This window comes from Diadema antillarum, unplaced genomic scaffold (assembly GCF_040938485.1).
Source record: "Diadema antillarum isolate AM-2024a unplaced genomic scaffold, OU_Dant_1.0 seq00001390_RagTag, whole genome shotgun sequence".
NCBI classification, from domain to species: domain Eukaryota; kingdom Metazoa; phylum Echinodermata; class Echinoidea; order Diadematoida; family Diadematidae; genus Diadema; species Diadema antillarum.
Genome location: NW_027272145.1, coordinates 275,293 through 300,248, shown reverse-complemented (window position 1 = coordinate 300,248; position 24,956 = coordinate 275,293). Strand labels below are relative to the sequence as shown.

The following is a 24,956-nucleotide window of genomic DNA, read 5'->3' as shown; positions in this document are numbered from 1 at the left end:
CGCAAGTTTTTGGTCGAACACAATTCTTAGATACTTTCAAGTCCTGTATCACTGCCCGCACTCGCCGACCAGGTGAACCGCTTGAAGTTTTTGCAGCAGCTATAGCGTCGATGGTCGAGGAAGCCTTTCCTGCCTACGACGATGCAGCCAAAGCTGGAGAAAAATTTAGGCGCTTCATTGCAGGGATCGAAAAGACTCTCCAGGTCAAGGTGTGTGAACTAGGAGGCAGCAACTTTGAGGAGGCCCTGAAAATTGCTCTTCGAGTAGAAAGAGCAAGTCAGTCACAACAAGACGTCAGCGTACAAGTAGCAGTGACAAGCCAACCAACCAATGACACAATGCTGGCACAGTCACCAGAAATGCAGCTCATCCTACAAAGGCTGAATGAAATGGAGCAGAAATTTGAAAGGATGAACTTGAAATTAGAAACTGCTTCCAAGTCAAATATCCATCCTAGATCGAAGCCCGGATCTCCACAACGTCATAACAGCCGGGAAGAGAGGTTCGATGACAGATATCAGAGACGCCATGATTCCCGATCACCAACCCGTTCTATGTACCGTTCAAGGGAACCAAATCGCTACCAGTCTTCAAGCCCACACAGACGAGAATGGCAACGTCGTCATAGATCGCCAAGTCCTCAGCGTGCCTCACAACATCTCAACAGCCCAGAAGCGAGATTCGATGACAGATATCACCGTCGCCACGACTCTCCTTCACCAGCCCGGCATGTGTACCGCTCGAGGGAACAAAACCGGTATCAGTCTCCACATCCACACAGCCAAGAATGGAGACGTAATAACAGATCTCCAAGTCCTCAGTATGCTCGACAATATCAACATCTCCATCCCTCCCGTGAAGCCGACTCTCCTAGACATGCTCCCTATCGTCAAGTTCGCTTTGACGATACACCGTCGGAAAACTTCTGGTAGTTGACGAGGAGGGCCACTCATCAACTCCACCTGCCAAGGCCCAAAACCAAATTCCTGTAGACTCAGTTTCTTCATTGAACTCACCCTACATCCCAGTCATCATCGACAATGTCTATGCACTTGCCTTCATAGATACCGGAGCTCACATCTCTCTCTTGAGTGCCGATTTTCTATCATCTATTCCTGCATCACAAAGGAGCCCACTCGAAAAGTCCACAATCATAGCATCCTCCGTCACTGGTGAGCCAGTAGACAACATTGGAACAGTGGTAGCATCAGTACATTTAGGGAGCAAGGCAACTCAACACCAATTCTTTGTTGCGAGGAACATCACGCATCCAGTCATCCTCGGATGGGATTTCATCACCAACCAGAATGCATCAATATCCTCTGCATCATTCAACATGCCTGGTTCCACCATCCCTTTCATCGATCGGCAGCAGTACCAAGCCCCACTGAAGTGTAAAGTTTCTCTTGTGGGACACTCACATATTCCACCTATGTGTGAAATCCATGTCCAGGGAAAATTGGCTTCTCCGCAGTTTGACATCATACCTAGAGACTATGAGGGCTACTTTGAACCGGCTACACAAGATCACATTCCTGTCATTGGTGCCAGATCTTTGTTTAAGCCTCAGGATGGTCTTATTCTGGTACGTCTTATTAACCCCTCTAATGAAGCAGTGGATTTGCCTGCGGATACATGCCTTGGACAGTTTTTCTCCGTGACGGGAAACAAGGAAGAGGAGTATGAGATCATGAATGTAGCTGCTGATGGAGAAACACAACTGAGTGACAAATCACTAGCACCCAGTGTTCTCCCTTCTTCTGAACTCTCTAAGTCAGAGTACAAGAAAGCCGAGCACCTACTCCAAGCCTATGGTGACATTTTTAGTGCAACTCCCCATGACATAGGCCAGACTGATCTCCTTCATCACCAAATCAACACGTCCACCGAAACTCCAATACGACAGAGAGCCTACAGAACTTCCCCAGCCATGAGAGTAGAAATTCAGAAGCAAGTCGACGATCTCCTTCAAAGAGGCATCATTGAAGAAAGCTACAGCCCATGGGCTAGCCCGATCGTAATGGTGAGAAAGAAAGACAATACCTACCGATTTTGCATTGATTATCGGAAGCTTAATGCAGTGACGGTCAGGGATTCACATCCTATCCCACGGCAAGATGACACGATTGACTCTCTTTCATCATCTACATACTTCAGTGTCATGGACCTGTCAAGTGGATATTGGCAGGTTAAGCTCCACCCAGAAGACAAGGAAAAGACTGCTTTCACCACAGGCACAGGACTCTACCAATTCACGGTAATGCCATTCGGATTGGTCAATGCACCGATGACGTTCCAGCGTCTTATGGAAGTTGTCCTCCACGGCCTGCACTGGTCCAGATGCCTGGTATATCTCGATGACTGTATAGTCATGGGCAAGAACTTTGATGATCACCTCAAAAACCTTGAAGAAGTATTCCAACGCTTCAGAGATGCTGGACTTAAACTCAAACCATCAAAGTGCAGCCTGTTCAGGAAAGAGGTAACATACCTTGGCTATGTAATCACCTCCAATGGAGTTAGACCAGATCCAAACAACATTGACAAAGTCAAGTCCTGGCCCCAGCCAAGAACTCCAACACAGGTACGCTCTTTCCTCGGTCTAGCGTCATTCTACCGACGATTCATTCCAAGTTTCTCCAAGGTTGCATCCCCCCTGACGACCCTAACACACAAAGGTCAACGGTTTGTCTGGACAGCAGAGTGTGAAACAGCCTTTCTTCACCTGAAAGAGGCACTAACCAATCCACCACTACTCGCTTATCCAGATTTTGACAAGGAGTTCATTTTATCAACTGATGCTTCCATTGATGCAGTTGGGGCAGTCCTCTCACAAATTCAGCATGGCAAGGAACGAGTTATCTCCTATTTCAGCCAGACGCTCTCCACCTCCCAGAAGAAATGGTCAACATATGATCGCGAACTGTGGGCCATCGTTTCATCAGTTCGCCATTTTCGCCACTTCCTCCGATATCAGCACTTCACAATCCAGACTGATCACAAGCCTCTCCTGGCTCTGACGAAGTTTCCCATCCAAGACGATACATCCGGGAGGAGAACTAGGTGGATAGTGGAACTCCATGTGTATACATTCAGCTTAATACACAAGAAGGGTCAATCACATGGGAACGCTGATGCACTATCTCGACGACCAGGAGACATCCAAGCCACCTCCACACCAACAAGTCAACAGCCAATTAAGTCTATCCTCGCCCAGCCCAAGTGCAGTGCAGTTGAAACCCGTTCACAAAAATCAGCACCAACGCCAAGTCACCCGTTGCACAAACATCCATCAGATCTCTCAAAAGTGCAATCACCCCAGCCTTACAATGGTGTAATCCTCAACAGTGATGTCGATGTACAACATGAGCAGCAACTAGACAATGACATCAGAACAGTCATCAAGTTTGTCAACCAAGGCGAGCGACCAAGTGAGCGACAGATTCGTCGTCACAACCCTCGAATCAGACGTTTGCTGTGGCAGTACCCCAAGCTAGTTCTTCACAATGACATCCTCTACCGAAAGAAGAAAGACAAGTTAGGCAACTACAGGCTCCAACTCGTGGTGCCAAGCTCACTTGTCCCCAGAGTACTCCAAGAATTGCACGGTGATCCATCATCCGGACATTTTGGTGCACACAGAACACTTCAGAGAGCAGAATCTATGTGCTACTGGCCATTTATGAACAAGGAAATAACTGATTTCTGCAACACATGCACTGCCTGTGAGTCGTTCCGGTTACCAAACCCGAAATACCAAGCACCACTACAGCCAATTTCGACTACACGCCCTCTAGAGATGGTCTTCGCGGATATCGCCGAGCTACCTATCACAAGACGAGGCTTTCGCTACATATTGGTTGTAACAGATCATTTCAGCAAATACGTCAATATCTACCCGATGAAAGATCAGACAGCCTCAACCATTGGCAAGCACCTGTTTGAGGACTATGTGAAAGAACATGGTGTACCAGAGATTCTACATACCGACCAGGGGAGACAATTCGAGTCAGATTGGTTCAAGAACTATGCAACAAATTGGGCATTAAGAAATCTCGATCAACGTCATACCATCCACAAGGTGCAGGTATAGTTGAACGATGTAATCGCACCATTAAAGATCAATTGGCGAAGTACATTTCTGACCAGGGAGGAGAATGGGACACCCACATCAACCAGCTCCAGTTAGCATACAATACAAGCACCCATTCTACAACAGGTTTGACCCCCTATTTCGTAATGCACGGAAGGGAAGCCCGCATCCCAGCTAGCATCACCTGCTCATCTCCCCCTCCACTAATGGGAAGCTCCATGCTGGAATACACTGCCAACCTGACCGATCGATTGAGGAAAGCATGGGAGTTCACAAGAGAGAAAACCAAACAGCAGCAACAACAACAGAAACAGCATTATGACAAAAGAACTCGCACATCTAGGTACAACATCGGTGACCTTGTCTGGTTAGACGACCCGACCAACAGCAGAAAAAAGTTGGAACCAAACTGGAAAGGTCCTTTCACGGTAATTTCCTCATCTGAAGATGGATTGAATTACACCATCGTCAACAACCAGGATGAAAAGACCAAGCGAACAGTACATCATAATCGCCTGAAAATGTATCGAGTTCGAGCCTCACATGAGACTTCACCATCCCTGTCTGCCCCCCGCCCTACAGCACCATCATCGTCATTACCATCAGATGGGACTGGAAAAGGTTCAACGCCACACCCACCAGTAGCAGATGGGACTAAGAGGCAGATGTCTCCACCCCAGCCAGCCTCTTATGGCCCTTCGTACGTCATGTGGTCACCCCGACCACCAAACCACGTCCATCAACGACAGTCAAACCAAGACCAACAGCCACGGTCAGGTTTGTCTGTTTGGTACCAGACCTCCAACCAACCCTATGGTGCCCAGCAGCAGTCGTCAACGAAATCTGACAAACAGCCACGGTCAGATGCAGCAGCCCCACCCCGGCGGCAGTCAACGAATTCTGACCACCAGCCATGGTCAGATGCAGCAGCCCCACCCCGGCAGCAGTCAACGAATTCTGACCACCAGCCATGGTCAGATGCAGCAGCCCCACCCCGGCAGCAGTCATCGAATTCTGACCACCAGCCACGGTCAGATGCAGCAGCCCCATGCCAGCGGCAGCTGAACCAGACCAGCTGTTCCCATGGGTCATCGCCGACTGACCAGCAGCCAATATCATCAGCTGACCAACCCCATCCCCAACATCAACCCAGTCACAGGCCATCATCGATTGACCAACTCCAACTCAGACCACATTATCAACTCCGTTCGTCGTCATCTGCTGAGCAATACCAACCTGGGTCATCACGACAAATTACCCCATCGGACTCCCAAATTAGTAGCTCGCAACCTGGCAGTCATCAACAACAACAGCAACAGAGTGAACAAGTAAATGACAGTGAACAATTGCCAGAGAACAATCAAAGCAGGCAAGAAATTCACTCTAGATATGGCCGACAAATCAAATTGCCATCGAAATTGAAGGACTACAAATTGTAGAGACTGAGAAGATACCAACAAGTATTTTAGGCCTTTGGGAAAGACACCCATGTACATTAAAAAAAAAAAAAAAAGAGAAGAGAGAAAATGCTTTGAGTTTGTGATTGTGATCATAAGCATAAAAGTATAGCAAAGTGTTATATATGTTGCTTTGGCAAAAAGGTTAAATTCATCACACCTGGTATAAATGCATCTGGGTAGTATTTTGTAGTAGTATGAAGAACATTTTTTGAGAGAAATGTGAACGAATTATATATATTATTTTGTAGAAGACACTTACAATGTAGTTGAATGTGGGATGCAGTATTTGAAACACAGCATTATTAGGTTTTTTGGAAAAAAAAAAGGGAATTTTATAAGTTCATAAGTGTTCAAAAAAAAAATTGAAAGAGTACATTTCAGCAGACAGGTCAGTTCATAAGTTATTTTTGATTGCATATAAATGTTAACATCAGTTAGCTTCTTATTATTTGCAATGTTCACTTTTTCAGGAATATCAATTTCTTAGACAATTTTGTTCAAGCATCAAACAATTGTTAAAACCGTTTAGTGTAACCATTATGTTATATTGTCAACAAATTTTTTTCCCTCAATTTTGGAATTAGCTCCCTAATGATATCAGAGAATGTTCATCATCAGATCAGTTTATGTTTTTATGGAAGCTTTATTTGTTTGTTAAGTAATTGTTATTGTTTTGTAAATTGGTTAATGATGTGTTTTAGGTTGATATCATGTAATTTTGTTTTTTTGTTTTTGGGTGTTCTTACACACGTATTTGCCTTTTCTCATTTCAAAAAAAGCGCTTAGAGATTTGAATGTAATTTGCGCTCTACAAAGAGGGTTTATTATTATCATCGTTATTATGTCTACAGTTTTTGTATTTATTATTTTTTAAGTTATACGTTTTGTGTTTTGAATTGAGTGTGTCATAACTTTTGATAATGATTATTTTGCGTATAGTTATGTTATAAGGTTTTGGCAACTTCCATCGAGTAAAGACATTTTCAGTGTAATGAAGTTGTAAACTTTATTGATGAGTAATTGTTAAAAAAAAAGAAGAAGAATAAGATAGATAGGAGGTATATAATTTCGAAAAAGGTGAATCCTGTTTGAACAAGTTTGAAGATTGTTTATGGGTTTGAGAGAATAGCAAAGGGCAAATGTTGTTAAAATGATAGATTGGTCATATTGAGTATATAGTGTATGTGGATACAGTGTGCACATGTGATATTTAGATACACTGGAATCAGAGTGTATAATTGGGGATAAGGTAATTCATTTAAGTTAAATATTTTAAGTAGTTGTATGCTCGGATATGTGTTCATTTGTTTCGAAGAAAATTTATCATCAATATGATATGTTGTTCAAAAGTGAAAAAAAAGAGAGAAATTTGTTACAGATAGGCAAATACAGAGGTACAGAGGGTCCAGTGTACATGTCAGTATTACAATTTCTTAGTCTATTCCATAGTAGTTTGTACAAACATTTGTATTTTTTGTTTTAGTTTTAAGAGAGTACAGCAGAAGGCATTTTTTTTTAGTTTCCAGTTCACAAGAAATGGTATAAAATGTAGTTTGCCCATAGTTGAGCATTTTTTTTGCCTGATCACAGTTACATTTGATTGATATTTGCCTTTAAAATTGAGGACAATTTTTTGAAAGGAGAATGTTTATGTGAGACAGCAAAGTCTATCTCCTTCTTTCCAGTATAAGTTTGTTATGTACATGTACCTCAGTTGGGTTAGGTTCTTAGACAGTCCCACATCTCATTAACTTGTATTCTATTTCTGTCCCACCATTCTCATTCCTTTCCCATCCATGTTATTCCTTCCCCATTCATGTTTACAGTTATCACCTCAGCTTGTTGTCACATCTGATCCTTTTGTTTATCATTCCATGTCTGCAGTTCTCACCCCAGCTTCTAGCCACAGTCATCCAGTGTGTTTTCATTGGTTGTCTTCATGAATAGGGTTCCTTCATTTTAGTTGGTCTCTTCCATTTCTGCTACTCCTATTGGTCCTCTTAGTTCATTTAAATATGTAAATATGTAAATACAGTTTATGCAGATCATGTTCATGATGTTGAGTTTTGCTGAGGGCAGGTCAGCCTGATAATAAAGCAGTGTGCTCCTCAGGACTTGAAGCGTGCAGGCCTCATGTTTACAGTCTGTGTCCCTAACCCTGTAGCTATCTTACACTAATAAAGAAAAGTAAACAAAAAACAAGAAAACACTTGGCCAAAGGTATTCATTAATCTCACAGTTTGTCCCCAAATCCCAAATGAATCTTCTTCCTCTTTCTTCACTTTGTCTCACAGATGAGCGACAAGAGATCGCTGAGTTTTTCCATCGCTGTGCGGTCACGGTACGAGGATTGTGAAGTGGACGGCGGCGGCGGTGGAGGCGGCGGCGGCGGTGGTGGGGGCGGGTCCAGCTATGGCAAGAGCGACTACCGGAACCTGACGTACAGACAGCGCTTCCTGAAAATGGTGGCCGACGAGATCCTGACCAATGAGACGGATAGGAATTACTTCCGTTGCAACTTCTCCTGGTGTCTTCCCCCCATCCTCATCTTCTTGGTCACCTGGGTTGAGGTGATAAATGCTCCTGCCCCCCTTTTTTTCCCCTTGCAGTACCTCTTCACCTGAAATGCTACATTCTTCTCCTTTTTTTTCAGATCATCCCCCGATCTGTCTGTGAAGACATTTTTCATGATATATGTGGTGCATCATAATCTCACCCATATGAAGTTGGAGATTGTAAAAGGGGGGGGGGGGGAATGTGCCTAAAGCCCACTTTGGCGATGTAACCCTTACAGTATTCTAACTTTTGATTCTTTTTTATAATATTTTCCTTGGAATGAAGTAGGGCAAATTGTCTATCAATTTCAAGCTTAACAGAACTGCCAAACAACCAAAAATTATTTTCCTGAGATATTCATGGCTTTCATAATGATGTATCACACACACATGTTTACCATATGCACTATCCAATTTTACTCTCTTTCTTTTCTTAAATTTTGACAAACTTTCTCCCTTCGTCAAGTTCTTGCCTTGCAATCTGAATTGTCGAAGATTGATGGATACGAATGAAATCACCCGTAAGGCTGTGCTTTCAATGTTTGATGCTAGTCGACAGAAGTGAGGGATGAGTCTTATCTTGTTTTAGAACACGGCATCGTGCTGTCGGTAGTGGGTTGGCTGAGTCATAGTGTACCTGCGCTGCAATTGAGAGTACTCATGTTTGAGGCCCAGTGAGCCCAGCGTAGAGGAGTTAAATGTTATAATTTCTGTCCCCTCTATAGTAAGAGACAAAACACTCTGACCTTTAGATAGGATTTATTATATCCCTCACAAATTATTTCTTGTCAATTGATTGGTCAAGGGCATTGAAAATGACAAAACATATTTCCACCATAAAAATCCTAGTCCAACTATTTCCCTAAGGAACACAAGCGTGTATTTTTAGTCCATGAGACGTATCACGTCACACTACGGTGACTTCGGTGACTTCAATGGCACTAATTTCTTCGGGGCTGTGCCCCTCAGAAAATGGTGCTATTGAAGTCACCTCCAGTCATGCACATACTTTCAACCAGAACCTGTGAGGCCTGGTATACTGGTAGATTATTTCAGAGAGGTCCTGTGTTTGAGAGAGTCACAAATTACAAGCATAAATTGACCCTCCTCACCTCCCCCAAAGAGCAAGATGAAACCATGCTGAATTTACCATCCCTTCACACCCCACACACACTTTGAATTGAAAGACTAAATAGCATTTGGAGACATGGAGGATAGAATCAATCCTCATTCGCTGCCTACTGGGTACATTCAAAAACAACAAATAGCACCAGTCAGCAAATGTGAGCATCAAAGAGTATCTTAATACAGTAGACTCCCCAGTCAAGATTTTTCAGCTGTTTGTGTACATGTACTTAAGGCTCGGTCACAAATACCATTAAGAACTGCTAGGAACGCTGTACGAACGATTTGTAGACAATTTCGTAAGATCTTCTTAAGAAGGCCGTACGAAACCAGCATTCGTAGACCGTTCGTAGACCGTTCGTAAGTTCGTAGCCTGGTCGATGGTCTTGTCCAAGATTTTTTTTAAAACTTCGTACGAAACCCTCTCTTCGTAAGGCGACGTACAAACATCGTAACAACTACGCAAGATTTTGCAGGGTTGAGAGACAATTCTTGAAGCCTTAAATTCTTACGATGATTGTAAGAACGCCTTAAGTTGTTCATAGAGGACTCTTACGTCTTTCGTAAGAATGCCTTACGAACAGAGATTCGTACGGCGTTCTTACGAACAACTCTTCGAGTTTGTAAGGCGTTTGTAAGGGACTCGTAAGGCGTAGGTACACAATTTGTTCTTGCGAACTAAACAGCGTTCGTACGAAATTCGTAAGAAGGCTGTAAGAATCTGTGCCCCGTCTACGAATCTCTACGAACTCCAGACATTCGTACGAATCTTTGTGACCGTAGCTTTACATAGACAGCAGTGATAAAGCTGTACACAATATCTGTTATGGGGATTCTTGAATATATCTACACCAGGCTAGCCTTCCTTCTCCATGACATGTCCATGCTACGGACCTTTAAAATGCTACATGCACCTTGTAGTTCTCACCAGGTGATTATCAGGTACAGTTTGCAAATGGTGTCAAACATGCACATACATGTATTGTGGCTTATGAAGAAAAAGAAGTCCTGAATAAAACCATGGCTGAATCTACCAAGAGAAAGTGATCTTCTCTTCTAACTTCAACCCAATACTACAAAAATATATCAAGTAAATCTGTGCATAATTGTTAAAATAATTTTTATGACAATTAACTTGAGTTTAAATCAATATTTGCAGAGGATTTTTTTAAAACTAATCCTCTCTTTTGACAACTTTCTCTGTCTAACTTGCTCACTGTTAGTTTAGTATAATGGTGTAGCCAACTGTGCAAACTCTACTTGGGGAAATGAAATTTTGCTTTCATTCTAATAAACTCATAAGTTCTATGATTTTTTTTTAAATCTTAATTCTGACACATCCTTGTGAAAGCAGTGGTCATTTTTTCCCCTCATCCTTAATCATACTTCCAGTGAATTTGAGGCTGGCGTTGAACAAATGTGCCCCTGGTTTCTAATCAGAACCTAATTTCACCCACTTTGCACAGCTCATTTGTTTTATAGCTTTGAACCTAATGTACCATAACTCAACGGTCATAAGATGGTCTCGCTCTTTTGATATATATGCACACGGACATGCCCTTAGTGACCTAGGGCTGCTGTTGATATTCTTCTCACTCTCTCTCTGTCTCTATCTATCTATTTATCTATCTATCTATCTATCTACCTATCTACTTATCTACCTATCTACCTATCCATCTATCTTCTGATCTCTCTATGTGTCTATTCATTTGTCTTTATCTATGTACATGTAGCTAGCGAGCTTGCTGTTTTCTCTTTTGGTCTTCTCCTATCTTGTTTTCTTGTTCTATCTATCTGTCTATCCATCTACCTTCCTACCTCCATATCTATTGAATCATCTGCTTTTGAATGTAGCTTGCTAGCATATTATCTTTACATATATCTCTCCCTCATTATCTTTCTCCTTTCTTCCTTGTATTCTCTCAATTTTTCCTTTGTCTTTCCTCTGTGTAAATTGATTCTTAATAGTCATATTTGAAAATGAGATAGATACCCTTGGCAGAAAGAAGACTGCCTAGTTTACTGAAAGTATGAAAGCAATTGGAGTGAAAGTCTCTACTAAAAAGTGAACCTTGAAAAGTTCAGAGATAATATTCTACAGCGCCCTCAATATATCCCCCCATCCTTCCGTAGCTAGGTTTCTACATTGGAGTGACGGTGAACGCGACTCGGTCCGACGCAAACTCGTCCTCGGTGGCGGTAGACATCTGGACTGGTCCACTCCCAAAGCAAAGTGCCCTGGTCTACAACCCAGCGAAAAAGCTAGAGTTTTGGAGGTTTTTATCCTACGTTCTTTTGCATGGGGGGTGAGTGGTTTTCCTTCTCATGATTCTGTAATGTTAAAAACATCCTGTACAAACCAGTGTGCTGTATCCAGAGAATATATCTAATTATGGAAATACACCATTGTTGTTCATCATACATTCACCTGCAGTTACAGATCTACCATTCCAGTATACAGTTCGACCTCGATTATCCGGCCTCCTTTTATCCGGAAATCTCTATTATCCGGACGTGTTCACGCAGTGAAGGACTTTTTTTTTTCATCCAAAAATTGAGAAAAAAACAGTGACTTTAACATCTTTTCTTGGATCTATTTCACTAATTTCATAAGATGTGCATGATAGGTTTCTCAATATCTAATGAGGTAAAACATGTATGATTTTCACATAAAGATATACTTTATTTTTGTGAAGAAGGGACTACAATTTTGCGCAGGCTAGCATAGATTACACCACCGTTGCGGGGTACGCTACCTGCCTTATAGCTGCCAGTGCACTGGGACGGCAGCTTGGACGGCAGCTATATACATTAACATTGTGTCTCCCATATCCGGCCAATTCGCTTATCCGGATGAGCGCCGGTCCCGACATGGCCGGATAATCGAGGTCGAACTGTACTTGATTTTCATCATCCTGTATTATATTCTAGGCTCTTCACGCCAAATGTCAGAATCATCTGGATCAAACATTATTTCCTTGCTTTAATGGAAATGTCCATTTTGTTACGCAATTATATCTCCCAGAAAAAACTTACTCTAGGTTTTCTTTGCCCTTTGTCACTGTCATATACACACTACAGAGAATGATTTTCCTGGTATCACACACATGAAACAATTCGCTATGCATTCTGTTATGACTGCTATACAAAATGTCATTCATTTAGCAACTTCATTACATGGAATTGTGCATCATTTTGTTCAAAAATATGCATCCATCGACTTAAATTGCTGTTCAATTTCGAGGAGGGAAATTTTTCCCTTCTTTACTAAGTTATCATCTTACGTAGATTGCAAGTCTTCCTCAAATAGGGAAAATGTGATTGGGGGCTTTGGCCTATTTTCCATATAACCTACCGACATGAGGCTCTATGGAGACAAAAACAAGTGAACAAAAAAAAAATCCAGTTTCTTGTGCTTAATGTTAAGTTTTTATTGAAATATGCAAAATTTATGTATATTTTGTAGGTTATGTAGCAATAATGTTCATCTTAACCATACTCTCATATGCATGAAACCATAAAGGGGATGGAATAGTTTTGCTTGAGATAGGGATTTAGGTTTTAAATTTTTGCAAGATAATTAGAAACCACTTATATGAATTCTTAAAGCGCATACAATTTTAAGAGGAATCAAGAGTTTATTTGATGAAAATTGGTTTTGAAATCGCTAAGGTATTCTAGTACAAAGCAAAACAAAATGGGCCTACTGAAAGTGGGTTTCACCTTTCATTAGGACTTTTTTGTTTTACTTTGTTTTTGTATCTCAGCCATTTCAAAACCAATTTTCTTGCGACAAACTTTTAATACCTCTTAGAATTGTATGCTCTTTAATATTTCATTTAAGTAGTTTCTGATTATCTCGCAAAAAATTAAAACCTGAATCCCTATCTCAACCAAAACTATACCATCCCTTTAACCCATTAGTAACTGAACTGCCCAAAACTGCCAGAAAACGCCCGTCTGCTTTATTATAGTTTTGTGCCTTACTATTTTTATTGCTTTTATATAGAATATATAATAATGTAATTTGAAAGAGGACAAAGGTCAAAAGTATGTCAGAATTATTTCTGTGACACACAAGTCTCTTGGTAAAGTCTTGATAGGCTTTCAAATAAACATAACTTATAATACACAAAAATATACATGCAGTGATCTATTTTGCGTAATTTAGAAAGTTGTCAAATTGAGAGTAATATTACTGTAGACCTTTCAGGGAACAATAGGCCATTATGTACGGAATCTTCAGTTGCTAAAGGTTTAATGTTGTTTGCTTCTGTCTCTCTCTTCTCCTTCCTGGTCTGTCACTCGTGTCCGCCAGAATCGAACATATAATCTTCAACTTTTCTGTCCAAATGCTCCTCGGAGTCCCCCTGGAGATGGTCCACGGCACCAGACGCATCGGCACTCTCTACCTCATTAGCATAGCAGCTGGTGAGTAGCGTTTCCATGGTAACCAGATGATGCCCAAACGTAGAATCATGGTGGTAGCAGCTGGTTAGCGGTGTTTTGTGTAGTGACTGGATGATGTCGTAATATCACTACGAGACAGTCAGGGACACACTATGGACATACGAGACTCATTAGGTGTATGCAGGAGCATGTGTGTGTATATATTTATGTGCATCTGTATGTATTTGCAGGTGTATGTGTGGGTTTTTGTTGTTGTTTTGTGTTATTTTTGCACGAACACAATGACCAGGGCCATTTTCATTTTCATGGGAGCGCCCTGTATTGAAATGGAATAAGTAATCTGCTGAATGAATCATAATGCATTGCGCAACAATGGCAAAAAAGATTGCAATCGTATCAGGGAAAAGAACCTCTCTTGTATCACATTGCCCTTTCTTTTTTCTCTCCTATAGGTTCCATGGGCACATCCTTATTAGACAGGAAAAGTTTTCTGATTGGGGCGTCGGCTGGTTCCTACGCCCTTCTATCTGCTCACCTTGCCAATGTAGGTCTTGTAAGTATAATAAGGCCTTTTTCATTTTCTTGGGTAGTACCAGTACATTTTGTGAGTCGGGAAGTTAACCCACTGAGGACGAGTCTCAAGTATACTCGGGCAAGCGTCTATGGGAAATGCGTGTTGTAGCAAAATCAAACCATCCTCAACGGGTTAAGAATGGTGTATTGATCACTGGCTGGCACAACATGGTTAGGGTAATGAAAACAATTGTTTTAGGGAAATGCTGAGAATTTTTTTTTTTTTTTTTTTTTTTGGGGGGGGGGGGATTTAAAGGGGATGGCTAGTAACCGATCAGTGGGAATCAGTGAGAATGCTGAGGGATGATTGTTCCAATCCTTGTGGGATTCATTTAAGAGTACATTATGTATCTACTGTTGTGTGAAAATTATTTGCTTCAGAACCGTCTCATATTCAAGTAATGTGCAGATTAATGCCCCATCACTGACCAGGGACGCTTACCTGGAAACATTAAACTGCACATTACTTAAATATGAGACCATTCTGAAGCAAATAATTTTCACACAAGAATAGATATATAATGTACTCTTAAATGAATCCCACAAGGATTGGAACAATCATCCCTCAGCATTCCCACTGATTCCCAGTGATCAGTTACTAGCCATCCCCTTTAAACAGATTGGAAAATACATTGATCTACTTTTACATGATTCCTTGCACCAGAAATATCAAAAGGAATCATAAAAGAGTAATTATGACCATCTTGACACAGCTCTGACTACATTGTATATTGCATGTAGAGTGAACTACTCAGAAATTTAGCCTTTTGAAAGGCAATAAGAAAAAAAAATCCCAACAAGATCATAAAGAATGCTCTAAGCACCACCAGGTGAACAATTGACTACAAGAGCTTATTTACGTCGATGTAGGGCAATTTGTTAATAAGTTGCAAAGAAGCTTTTTGTCCTCAAACACAGGGCATTCGAATACATGAACTCAAGTGTGCCAGGCCCCCGTATTAAAAGGCACTTGATATGTACTTTCACATTGACTGCTTTACTAACTGATGTGCTGTTGAGAAACTAATACGTGTAGTATGATACCTTGCAAGTAATGTGATTTACTTCACTTCAACCATAAAAGGAATCTAATAGTGTACTAGTAGTTCCTTTTATTTATTTATTTTTTTTTTTTGGCGGGGGCATTTATGTTTACATATAACTGAGTTATTTCCTTTCACAACATTTGTGGTCCTTTTCTTTGTTTTCTTCTACAGCATTTTCCAGATTCTAAATTAAGTCCACAGAGAATAGCAGTTGTAATAGTATGTGGTAAGTGTTTCACAGTGTAACGAAGGTACACTTATTCCGATGAGTGTCCTATTGTTCTATTTGGTTTGTCTCAAACGGACTCCCCATGTTGGCTCATTATAATGATATGTGAGAAAATAACAGTGTTATCACAACAGCTAATGTTTTGTATTATCCTCAAGAAGTCTTGTTTTACATGCGTGTAAAGTGAAGTACTGGTACAGGTCTTCAATACACTCTGCACAGGTGCAAATGAGTATGGCTTTGGACGTGTGAATTAGGACCATATATTATGAATATCAGTGTATTTTTAGACAAAATTTTTGACGAGGAAAGGTTACAACTTTTGATTGCTCAGTATAAGATCCATGCTGGCATGCTGATTTAAGGCAGGTGACTGCGTCAGCGGCACCAGCCCAGTGAATTACATCACAAAATTAGAATTTTTTCATCTGATTTTGTAGCATAGAAGTCTATGCCCTATAGCCCTATATGCCACATATTTTTCCAGTTAGGAGTTATAAGACAGTTGTGGAGGTGGTTGAATATGTGATCTAAAACCTTGTCATCAGAGTGAGAAAGAATTATTTTACCAGTTTTCAAGAGATGAATTAGCGATTTATCACCTTGGATCCGATGTAAAAGTCTTCATTGTTATGAGAAGCAAAATTTCTACCAATTATATTGCAGATATTAAAAAAACACTGCAAAATATACCATTAAGCTGCATTTTTTAACCTTTTTAACCGAGTCCCACTTTGGCTGGTAAAAAGTTTTTTTTTTTCCTTCTTTCTTTCTTTCTTTCTTTCTTTCTTTCTTTCTTTCTTTCTTTCTTTTTTTTTAAGGACCAGTCACATGTGTAGATCAAATACAAATCTTTTTTTTTAAATTATTATTTTGGGAAGACATTGAGAATGTAGCAAGTTTTAAAGTTAAAATACCCACATCATATTGTTGTAGAAACATTCCCTTATATTTAAAAGCCAGTGTGGACACTGACAGTAAAGTAGTTTGTGCATGAATTGTCTGTCCCCGTTTCAGTAAGCGCAGATTTCGGTCTGGCCGTCTATCGGCGGTACTCCGGTCTGCGGACAGCCGCATCCTACGTCGCCCACATCGTAGGCGTGATCATGGGAGTGACGATAGGGCTCTTCATCCTGCAGAACTATGAACAGCGCCTCCACGAACGACTGGGAATGTGGCTCCTTATGGTCGCTTACATCATCTTCATTCTCTTTGTGGTGTTCTGGAACATTTTCTACAAGGCCGGCTAGCCGGTGGCACAGCGGTGACAAAATCCCAAGTGAGACGATTGCGTCTTCACCCGTGAAAAGCTCAGCGATGGGTTGGTGCAAGGGAGAGAGAAACCAAGGGACTACACTTTGAATTCAGCTTATTTTACTTGTTGTAATGCCAGGCCCTGTGTACAGACACGAATGCCCATTTCATTGTTCCCCCGCTGGACCAATGTCTTTAAACTTTCTATGCTGATGGCGTGGATACTTGTAACATTCAACATGTGGGACCAAGATTAGACGTGATCAGTGCAGATGTTTTGGCTAAAGTTGGAAGAAGTAAGTTGCTGCATTGGACATTGATGTGGAACCAAAGGATATTTTATGTAGTACTTCTAAGATAAACTGTGGAAGGCCAGCCTGTTTAGGTGGGGCTGACATTTAAAGCTTACAGCTTTCTTGTTTCATAGCATTATTAAAGAAAGCTTGTATGGATGGTTGAGGCAGTATTTTGCACCTGTGTTTTGCAGAGTTAGAGGGACCAATGTTCAAATTTGAAATCTATAATGATATGCATCTCTTTTCGTTGGCATTGCTGGTTTTTTTTCCTGAAATATAGAGATCAAGTGTTGTTTTTCATGAAGAGTGTGTAAAAAAGCTGTTTTTGCAACTGTAAAAATTGAAAGAATGCTTCATTGTGCAAAAGTGTAAGATATGAAAAAGGTTTGATTTATTTCTTTCTACAATAGAACTATTGAGACTTGTGTCAGTAGGTGTAGCTGTAACTGGTAGTGGCATTTCTCAACAGTTTGAGAATTCTCATTTCGAAAATTGATTCCTGACTTTTGGGAATCTATTGCAGCTTACATTTTCTGTAAATCAATATTTATGCTGCTGTTGATTGATTGATTGATTTTTTTTTCTACAGTGCTTGAAGATAAGGCTTGACGTATCAAGATTTTTTCCTTCAACCAACCCTGTCCTTTCAATGTTCAGTAGCAATACTTGGCAGTTATTGAGTGTGATTAAAATGTGATTGTTACTCATTGACAATCATTCTCTCTAGTCTTGTAAAAAATCTGTGCAAGATTAACAAGATTATACAACATGAGATCACATGTCTGTGACCAGATACCTTGGTGATAGATATTTTGTGACGTGGTGACATATATTTCCTTGGATTTTAAGAGACAAAAATTTTCAAGGGAGTCTGTCCCTTAACAAGCGTTTATTTTGAGTAGTTTTGACAACACCTTTGGTATGAAAATGTTATCAGAGAATGCTAAGAATATGTGAAAATAGGATTGTAGCTGTTCCCCACATTCCACCATGATTTCAATCATTCAATGAATGTTGATGCATACACTTGTATTTAAAGAGCCATGGAGGTATTTGAACGTGTATTAAAAGTAGATGTGCACTTCAGCATGAAGTGTAGGCCGGTACGTTCATGCAGTTTTCCCGGATGTGGCTTTTCCAGTACAATACCATTATCATTTCAAGTATTGAATCAGGATATTGCAGCAGTGAAGTCATCCCAATTATCTGTACACTTTTGATCGACAGTTTTGAGACACAATTATGCATTTTGTAAGCCTTTGTGAACAGCTTTATTTTGAAGGGCTTCTATTGTTAACTTGAAAAGACACTCAAGGCCAGAATGTCACTGTAGGATCCTGGAGGGCAAAGGTAAAAGTAATAGTCTGTGGAGTAATTGAGACAAACACCACAGAAGAAGACTAACATCTTAAAGGGATGGTATACTGTTGGTTGAGACCTAACTTCAGGTTTCTATCATTTTTTATTTTTTTGTGAGATAATGAGAAACCTCTTATGAAATGTGAAAGAGGATATTATTCCAAGATGAATTAAACATGTAGTTGATGAAAATTGGTTTTGAAATGGCTGAGATACACCTAAACAAGAGCGATCATAATAAAAGGTGGGACCCACCTTTTTATTACAGTCACTTTGTTTTACTTTGTTTTGGATGTCCCAGTCATTCCAACACCAATTTTCATCAAATAAACTTTGAATTCCTCTTAGGATGGTGTGCTCTGTACTTACATTTCATAAGTGCTTTCTAGGTATCTCGCAAAAAGTTAAAAGCCCAATCCTCATCTCCACCAAGACTATACCATCTATTTAAGAGAGGATTTGAAGCCCTGGGATTGATTTGAGAAAAGACCGGTTGTCACAGACGGGTGAAAACATCACTGAAGACACCATTTTTACTGTGTCAAAATTTCCAGTGGTTGATGTGGTCTGCTACTGGTTGGAAAGGGTAATTCAAATACTATACCAAGAGAAGTGTTGTACAAAAATCGCTAGAAGAGAAATCAATAATACTGTGAACACCAGACCAGTGCTCCCAATACTGAATTATGTGCAGAATATAGACTTGATTTTAATCTTTTTCATTTGAAAATACTTTCCTCTTGCGAAGTGATGCAAAAATATTTTTGCTCGTATGGAACATTGGCAATATGGAAATAGGAAACTGCAGCCAATTATAATTCAAAATAAAATAATGAATGTGTTTCACTGTGAGTCACTACATCAGCTGACAACCCACTTACACTTAGTGCAACTCCCTTTCTTAAGCATAGGAATAGTTATGCTCAGTGCAAAGGATGTTGAATCAACAAAGGCAAGCTTGAAAACTCATTAGTTTGCACAACCTATAGGAGATGATTTAAAAGATGGTTCCAGCCATTTTTGGCTTGGTCTGAATCCCTCGATACAGGAAATGATCTTTCCTTCAGTCAACTCTAGTAAGGTAGTGCTTCTAGTGGTAGGCCTACTGTCTGTTGGTACACAGTGTACAGTGTTGTATATTTTATGTTTGATATAATTCAACCGTTGCACATGATTGATCTAAGAGGCCCCAATAGAAACAGTCTAGCTAGATTCTCACTGAGAAGTGTACTAGGCAGTATGTACATGGACTAGTGACCTGTCTTTCATTGTGGCTCATGAAATGATTCAAAGTAGCTCCAGCATTGGGCTGCAATGTAGATTTATCATTAGTGTCAGACTGAATTTACAACTACATGAAGGAAGTTTTCATGCTCTGCTCAAGTTATCCATCCAGGTTGTTGTTGGTTTTTGTTCCGTTGATGTGATTACTCAAGTAGAGGCCATCAGAGATTGATGAAACAGGGAACATTGGATGTATTATGGTTGAGAAATGGACATATGAGATTTTTAGAAACAGTTTTGAGGAGGCCAGGGTGTGGTGTCGATGCCTGAAATTTTCTCTTGAAGAAGCAATACAAGAAATGATTTGAAATAATTATTTTCATTAAACTTTTGCACAAGAGATCAGAGATTAATGAAACAGGTTACATGGATGTATTATAGCTGAGAAATGGACTTTTGAGATTTTTAGAAATAGTCTTGGGGAGACCAGGGTGTGGTGTTGAAATGGTGATGAAATTTTCTCTTGAAGAAGCAATACAAGAAACAATTTGAAATAATCATTTTTCATCAAACTTTGCACAATGAAATGATATGAAAAGGGGTAATATGTCGTTAATATCGAGGGCAGGAGAGGATGATAACTGCACAGGTATGAAAATGCCAGTGTGCTAGGGCATAGAAGTTCACACTGTGGATGCAAGTACTGTGGAGGAAGCTATGCTCCTTCAAATGCCTCTTTATGAGAAACTAAATGCATTTGACTTTGCATAAAATGCATGTTACCTGATGGGCAGTTTTCGAACATATTCAAACTTTACGCATACCTCTTAAACAGAGGTTCTTCTTAACAACCTGAAGGCTTGTCTGAGGCTTGTCCAACATAGCAACAATTAATGTATGTAAACTGGATTCCAGCAATTGAATTTCATTTAAAAAGAGCAGGTTAATGGCATAGATCATCTCTGTGTTCCCAGGAATGAAATACATTGTATCCATAAAGTTGAATATACATTACAAAAACGGCCTATTAGGTGAATATGCTTTCTTCCTCAAGTATTCATTGCATAAAACAGTGGCGGATCCAGAGGGGAACGCACTGGGAGGTGCGCCCCTCTTTATTTTTTGCTAAAACAAAAGAAATAAAAAGAAATATGGGGGGCCCGTGCGCCTCCCTTTAATTTTGTCAAGGCGCCTCCCCTTTACAGAATCCCTGGATCCGCCCCTGTAAAATGCATACGTATTACCTATTTAGGTTGTGCTTTCTCTAGATCTCTTCCTCCTTATATATAAGTATTCATCAGTATTCACCATTTGTCATACTGCCATTCTAGACCAGAACCAGCCGTAATAATTCAACTTGAGAAGTCAAAAGTTGTTCGAGGTGCAATAGGTACAGCTAGCCAGTATTTCACCCACGTCTCAGCATGTTTTCAGATGATGTGCTGTGTTTTCTGCTTTGTATATTTTCAATAAGCTCTTAAAAGCAAGGTAACTTGAAAAAGTCGTGTTCGTCATGTGCACATGATGTTTGTATGACGATGAGGATCAGACAGTTGTGGTTAACTTATATGAGAAGTTCGCCTTGGGCTGATGATGACTTACTTTTTCATAGTGAGTTTGGTTTTTCCAACCTTTGTATGAAAGTACATAACCCATTTTGCATTGTGTAGATACATTCCATTTGTACTAAATTTTGCAAAACTGTTAAACAGAACGTGATCAATGTGAAGGGCAAAATTAACTCTTCAGGATGAGTATTACTTTATTAATGTATTTGATTCGGGGAGGGGGAGGGAGATGGAAAGAATTTACACATATTAAATCTGATGAAAGTATGTTGATTGCATTAAGAGTTCTTCTAGAATCAGAGCATAATTCTCAATAAGCTCTCATATAATGGCTCTGTTTAACCATGGAAGATTGCCCATCCTTTTTAAGATTGAGGAAATGTGAGGCCATCCCCTTTTAATGTTGTACAAGTAATGGAATCTGAAGTCCCACCCCCCTTTTTTTTTTCATTTAGTCACCAGCTTCCAAATTTCAAAATGTTGTGTCAGTGCAAGAAGATGTACTGCATGAAGTTGTCCTGCTTCGATATTTTGGGTTTTTTTTCCCCCGAAAGACGTTCAAATTAATTCTCAGTTCACTCTGGTCATTAAACAAATCCTTACAATGAGGCGGTTCACTTCAGCTGCATATCTTTGTTCCATGATGGCACAGCTATTTTTGATGAAGTCTGCCCTCTATAGTTTGAGTAGGTATCCATATGACACACTGTATTGGCATGACCCTTTCCCTTTGAATGGAAAGTTGACGGCGGTCAAGAAGAGTGCACTCCAATGACAATGTTTACTTGAATGCAAGCAGTGCCACCAAAGACAAACAAACAAAACAGACACGCAAACAAAAAACAAAGGGACAAAGAGGGGGAGGGAAGTGAACAATTTATCAATATATTAGAGGAATGTTGTAGTCCCTTCACGTAATGGTAGACAGCTTGCTTTCATTCCAGCTGTCAGAACTTCCACAGTAGGAATCAGATCTTCCCCAAATCTTCACTAAGCTGCTGCCTGTGGTATTTTATGTGCTGTCATGCAGATCAACATTCCCTATCAGCTTACTTGTTTGAAAAACACTTCAGGTAGTCCAATTCATGGAAGCATTCCAGCAGACCCTACTTGGTTACTTTGAAAGTAAGTTTATCCGGTATCAACTTGAGGACAAGCTGATTTTGCTGTAACACACATTTCCCAAAGACACCTGCACCAGTGGCGGATCCAGAGGGGGGCGCAACCGGCGCACGCCCCCCCCCCCCCTTTATTTTCGTTCAAAACAAAAGAAATAAAAAGAAAAAAAATTCAATGAAACCCGGAAGTGGCACCAGGAATATTAGTTGCCCCCCCCCCCCCCCCTTTACAGAATTCCTGGATCCGCCCCTGTGCATGGTTTAACTCGGTATTAGTCTTCACCAGGTCATTGCCAGGCCCGGATGCCAGGAATTCTCTACAACCTTGCTAAACATTTTCTACATTTGTTAGATAGTATGTCACAACCCATGCTTTCTCTGCTTTGTTGCAAAAGCAATATTTGACTTGGAACAAGAGCTTGAAATGTGTTCTTCACTGTGGTGCTGAATCTTGTATTAGGATACACTCAATAGTCACATAAATTGTTCATGTTTTTCATATGTATCAGTGAATAATAAAATTTATAGGCCTACACTATGATTAACAAAAACATACAAAAGTAATACCAGTCTTCAACCCAACTTAATAAGTGTTCATAGGCCTAAGTTACAATTGAATACTTGACTCTAAGAAAAAAAAAGCAGGTCTTTTAGAGAAAATTATGAGGAATCTGAAGGGGAAAAAAGACAACAAATAACACCCTAATACTTTCGATTTTTCAGTTTTGGAAATGTTATGTGTACAAACTGAAATGTAAAAACCATCATTTGAATGATTATCTGATTATCTGTAATTGCATTACTTTTCAACGAGTCTTCAAAGAGGGATGGGCAAACTTGGACTTGGGCCATTCTTACATTCAGGGACTCATATCGTACCGTGACAGATGACACAGTTGATGTAATGATCAACGACTGCCACTCATTTAGGAGCTGCAGAAATGAGCAGTTATGATAGCAATACACAGCTCTAATCATTCAAGCCTCTCCTATGTCATCCATACATACATGTATGCATCTTTAGTTTGGACCTTTTTGCTAATGTTTTTTTTTTTTTTTTTTTAATGATATACGGATGCACACAACAAGCAAATAAACACAAATCACCCATGACCCGAGACATATGTTGCATGAGGCAGGCTGTAAGGCCATGATTTAACCCTCACAGCTGATGCTGATGATTGGAACAAGAAGAAGTGTTTTTTAGTCTGTGGCTATTCATTTGCCTTATTCTCCCGGGCAATGGTGCCCTGCTTAAGTTAGATTTCTGTGTTGCCACTCTGAGGTATTTGATATTGAAATCATGCTTTGAGAAGTCAAATACAAAATGACATTAATGATGCAAATAATGCGTAGCATGTATAGCTCTCATTCACATTGCTTTGTAGATTTCTTGACACTGTAGCTTCTGTGGCTTAGTGAGACTTCACAAAATAAATGTAATTCTTTGTCTCATTTAAACAGCTTTATATGATTTCATCTGAACAAATGAGCCAAAGTTCAATACTGTTTCCTCGTAGTGAGCCGGCAAATTTACTGAACTCTGAACTTTTAGGCCGAATATTTGTGTATGTGTCATTTTTTACTTGCATTTTGTGCTCTTGGTGCACTGTATATGTATAGCTGTATAGCAAAGAAATTCAGTACTGATAAACAAGCTTTTACATTTTTATGGTTCCGTGTATATATTTAGAGCTGCCGAGAAAATAGATTTATTGTTTGTTAGCAGTACTCGTTATTTGAGATTTAGACAAGGACTCCATTTTTTATATTGGCATGTGACAAGATATATATATGTGTGTGTAGGGTTACTGTTTGTTCCCATTTTTAATTTGTGAAATATGAAGGTCTGTGATGCCCTTCAAGCATGTAATTCTGAGAGGATGGGAAATGTCCCTCCCCCCCCCCCCCCCAAAAAAAAAAGGGGGGGGAGGGAAGAGAAAAGGAGGGTAATCATAATCAGTATTAACTGAGCTCTTTATTTGCTGAGAAAAAAAAACTGAACGCAGCACAAAGCAAGCATATATGTATGTATTTTTAAATGTATTTGACCTTTGAACTATAGAAATATTGTCTTCTTGAACAAATTAACAAGACATTCTCATGGCCAGCAACGAGCAATGAATACAGGCAGAAGGACCCTTTTGCAAGAAATTTCATCCCCAAATCGAATTTTTGTTGATGACATGATTTGACAGAGTTTTGAAAGCTCGTTCATATGATGCGATCATCATTTTTTTTGTGATTTTTTTGAGCCCGCAAGTCTCAGGGCTGTTTAGATAGGCAATGATACGTAAGTAGTTATCGTCCAAAGTGTTGTTACATATCTGAGGAGTATGTAAAAAGAAGAAAAAAAAGTGATTTCATGTAATAATAATAATAATAATAATTGTGAATTTATATTGCGCAGTTTCTATGAAGCGTATATACTCAACTGCGCATAACAATAAGATATAATCAAAGAGAGAAAATCAGATTCATAAGGAAGTAACACGATGTAATTCTTTATAACTGAAAGATAAGTAATGAAAGCAAAAGGAATAAAAAAAAAACCTACACTGATTATCGAGTAAGTTAGCCATATCATATGTGCAGGAAGGTTGATATCTTTCTGGACGGTCTTGAAATTTCACGTGAGAGGAATTT

The 24,956-nt window shown here is 39.9% G+C and overlaps 1 protein-coding gene across 1 annotated transcript in view; it reads left to right on the top strand.

Annotated features, from left to right (window-relative positions):
- The window catches only part of LOC139708924 (rhomboid-related protein 3-like), a 101,147-nt gene extending 84,089 nt beyond the window's left edge, over positions 1-17,058 (top strand). Inside the window, exons 5-10 of the mRNA XM_071620889.1 lie at positions 7,848-8,123; positions 11,367-11,539; positions 13,552-13,664; positions 14,096-14,196; positions 15,434-15,488; positions 16,509-17,058. Of these exons, the coding sequence (XP_071476990.1) occupies positions 7,848-8,123; positions 11,367-11,539; positions 13,552-13,664; positions 14,096-14,196; positions 15,434-15,488; positions 16,509-16,741 (951 nt within the window). The 3' untranslated portion in view covers positions 16,742-17,058. The remainder of the gene's footprint in view (positions 1-7,847; positions 8,124-11,366; positions 11,540-13,551; positions 13,665-14,095; positions 14,197-15,433; positions 15,489-16,508) is intronic.
- Positions 17,059-24,956: the final 7,898 nt, after the last annotated feature.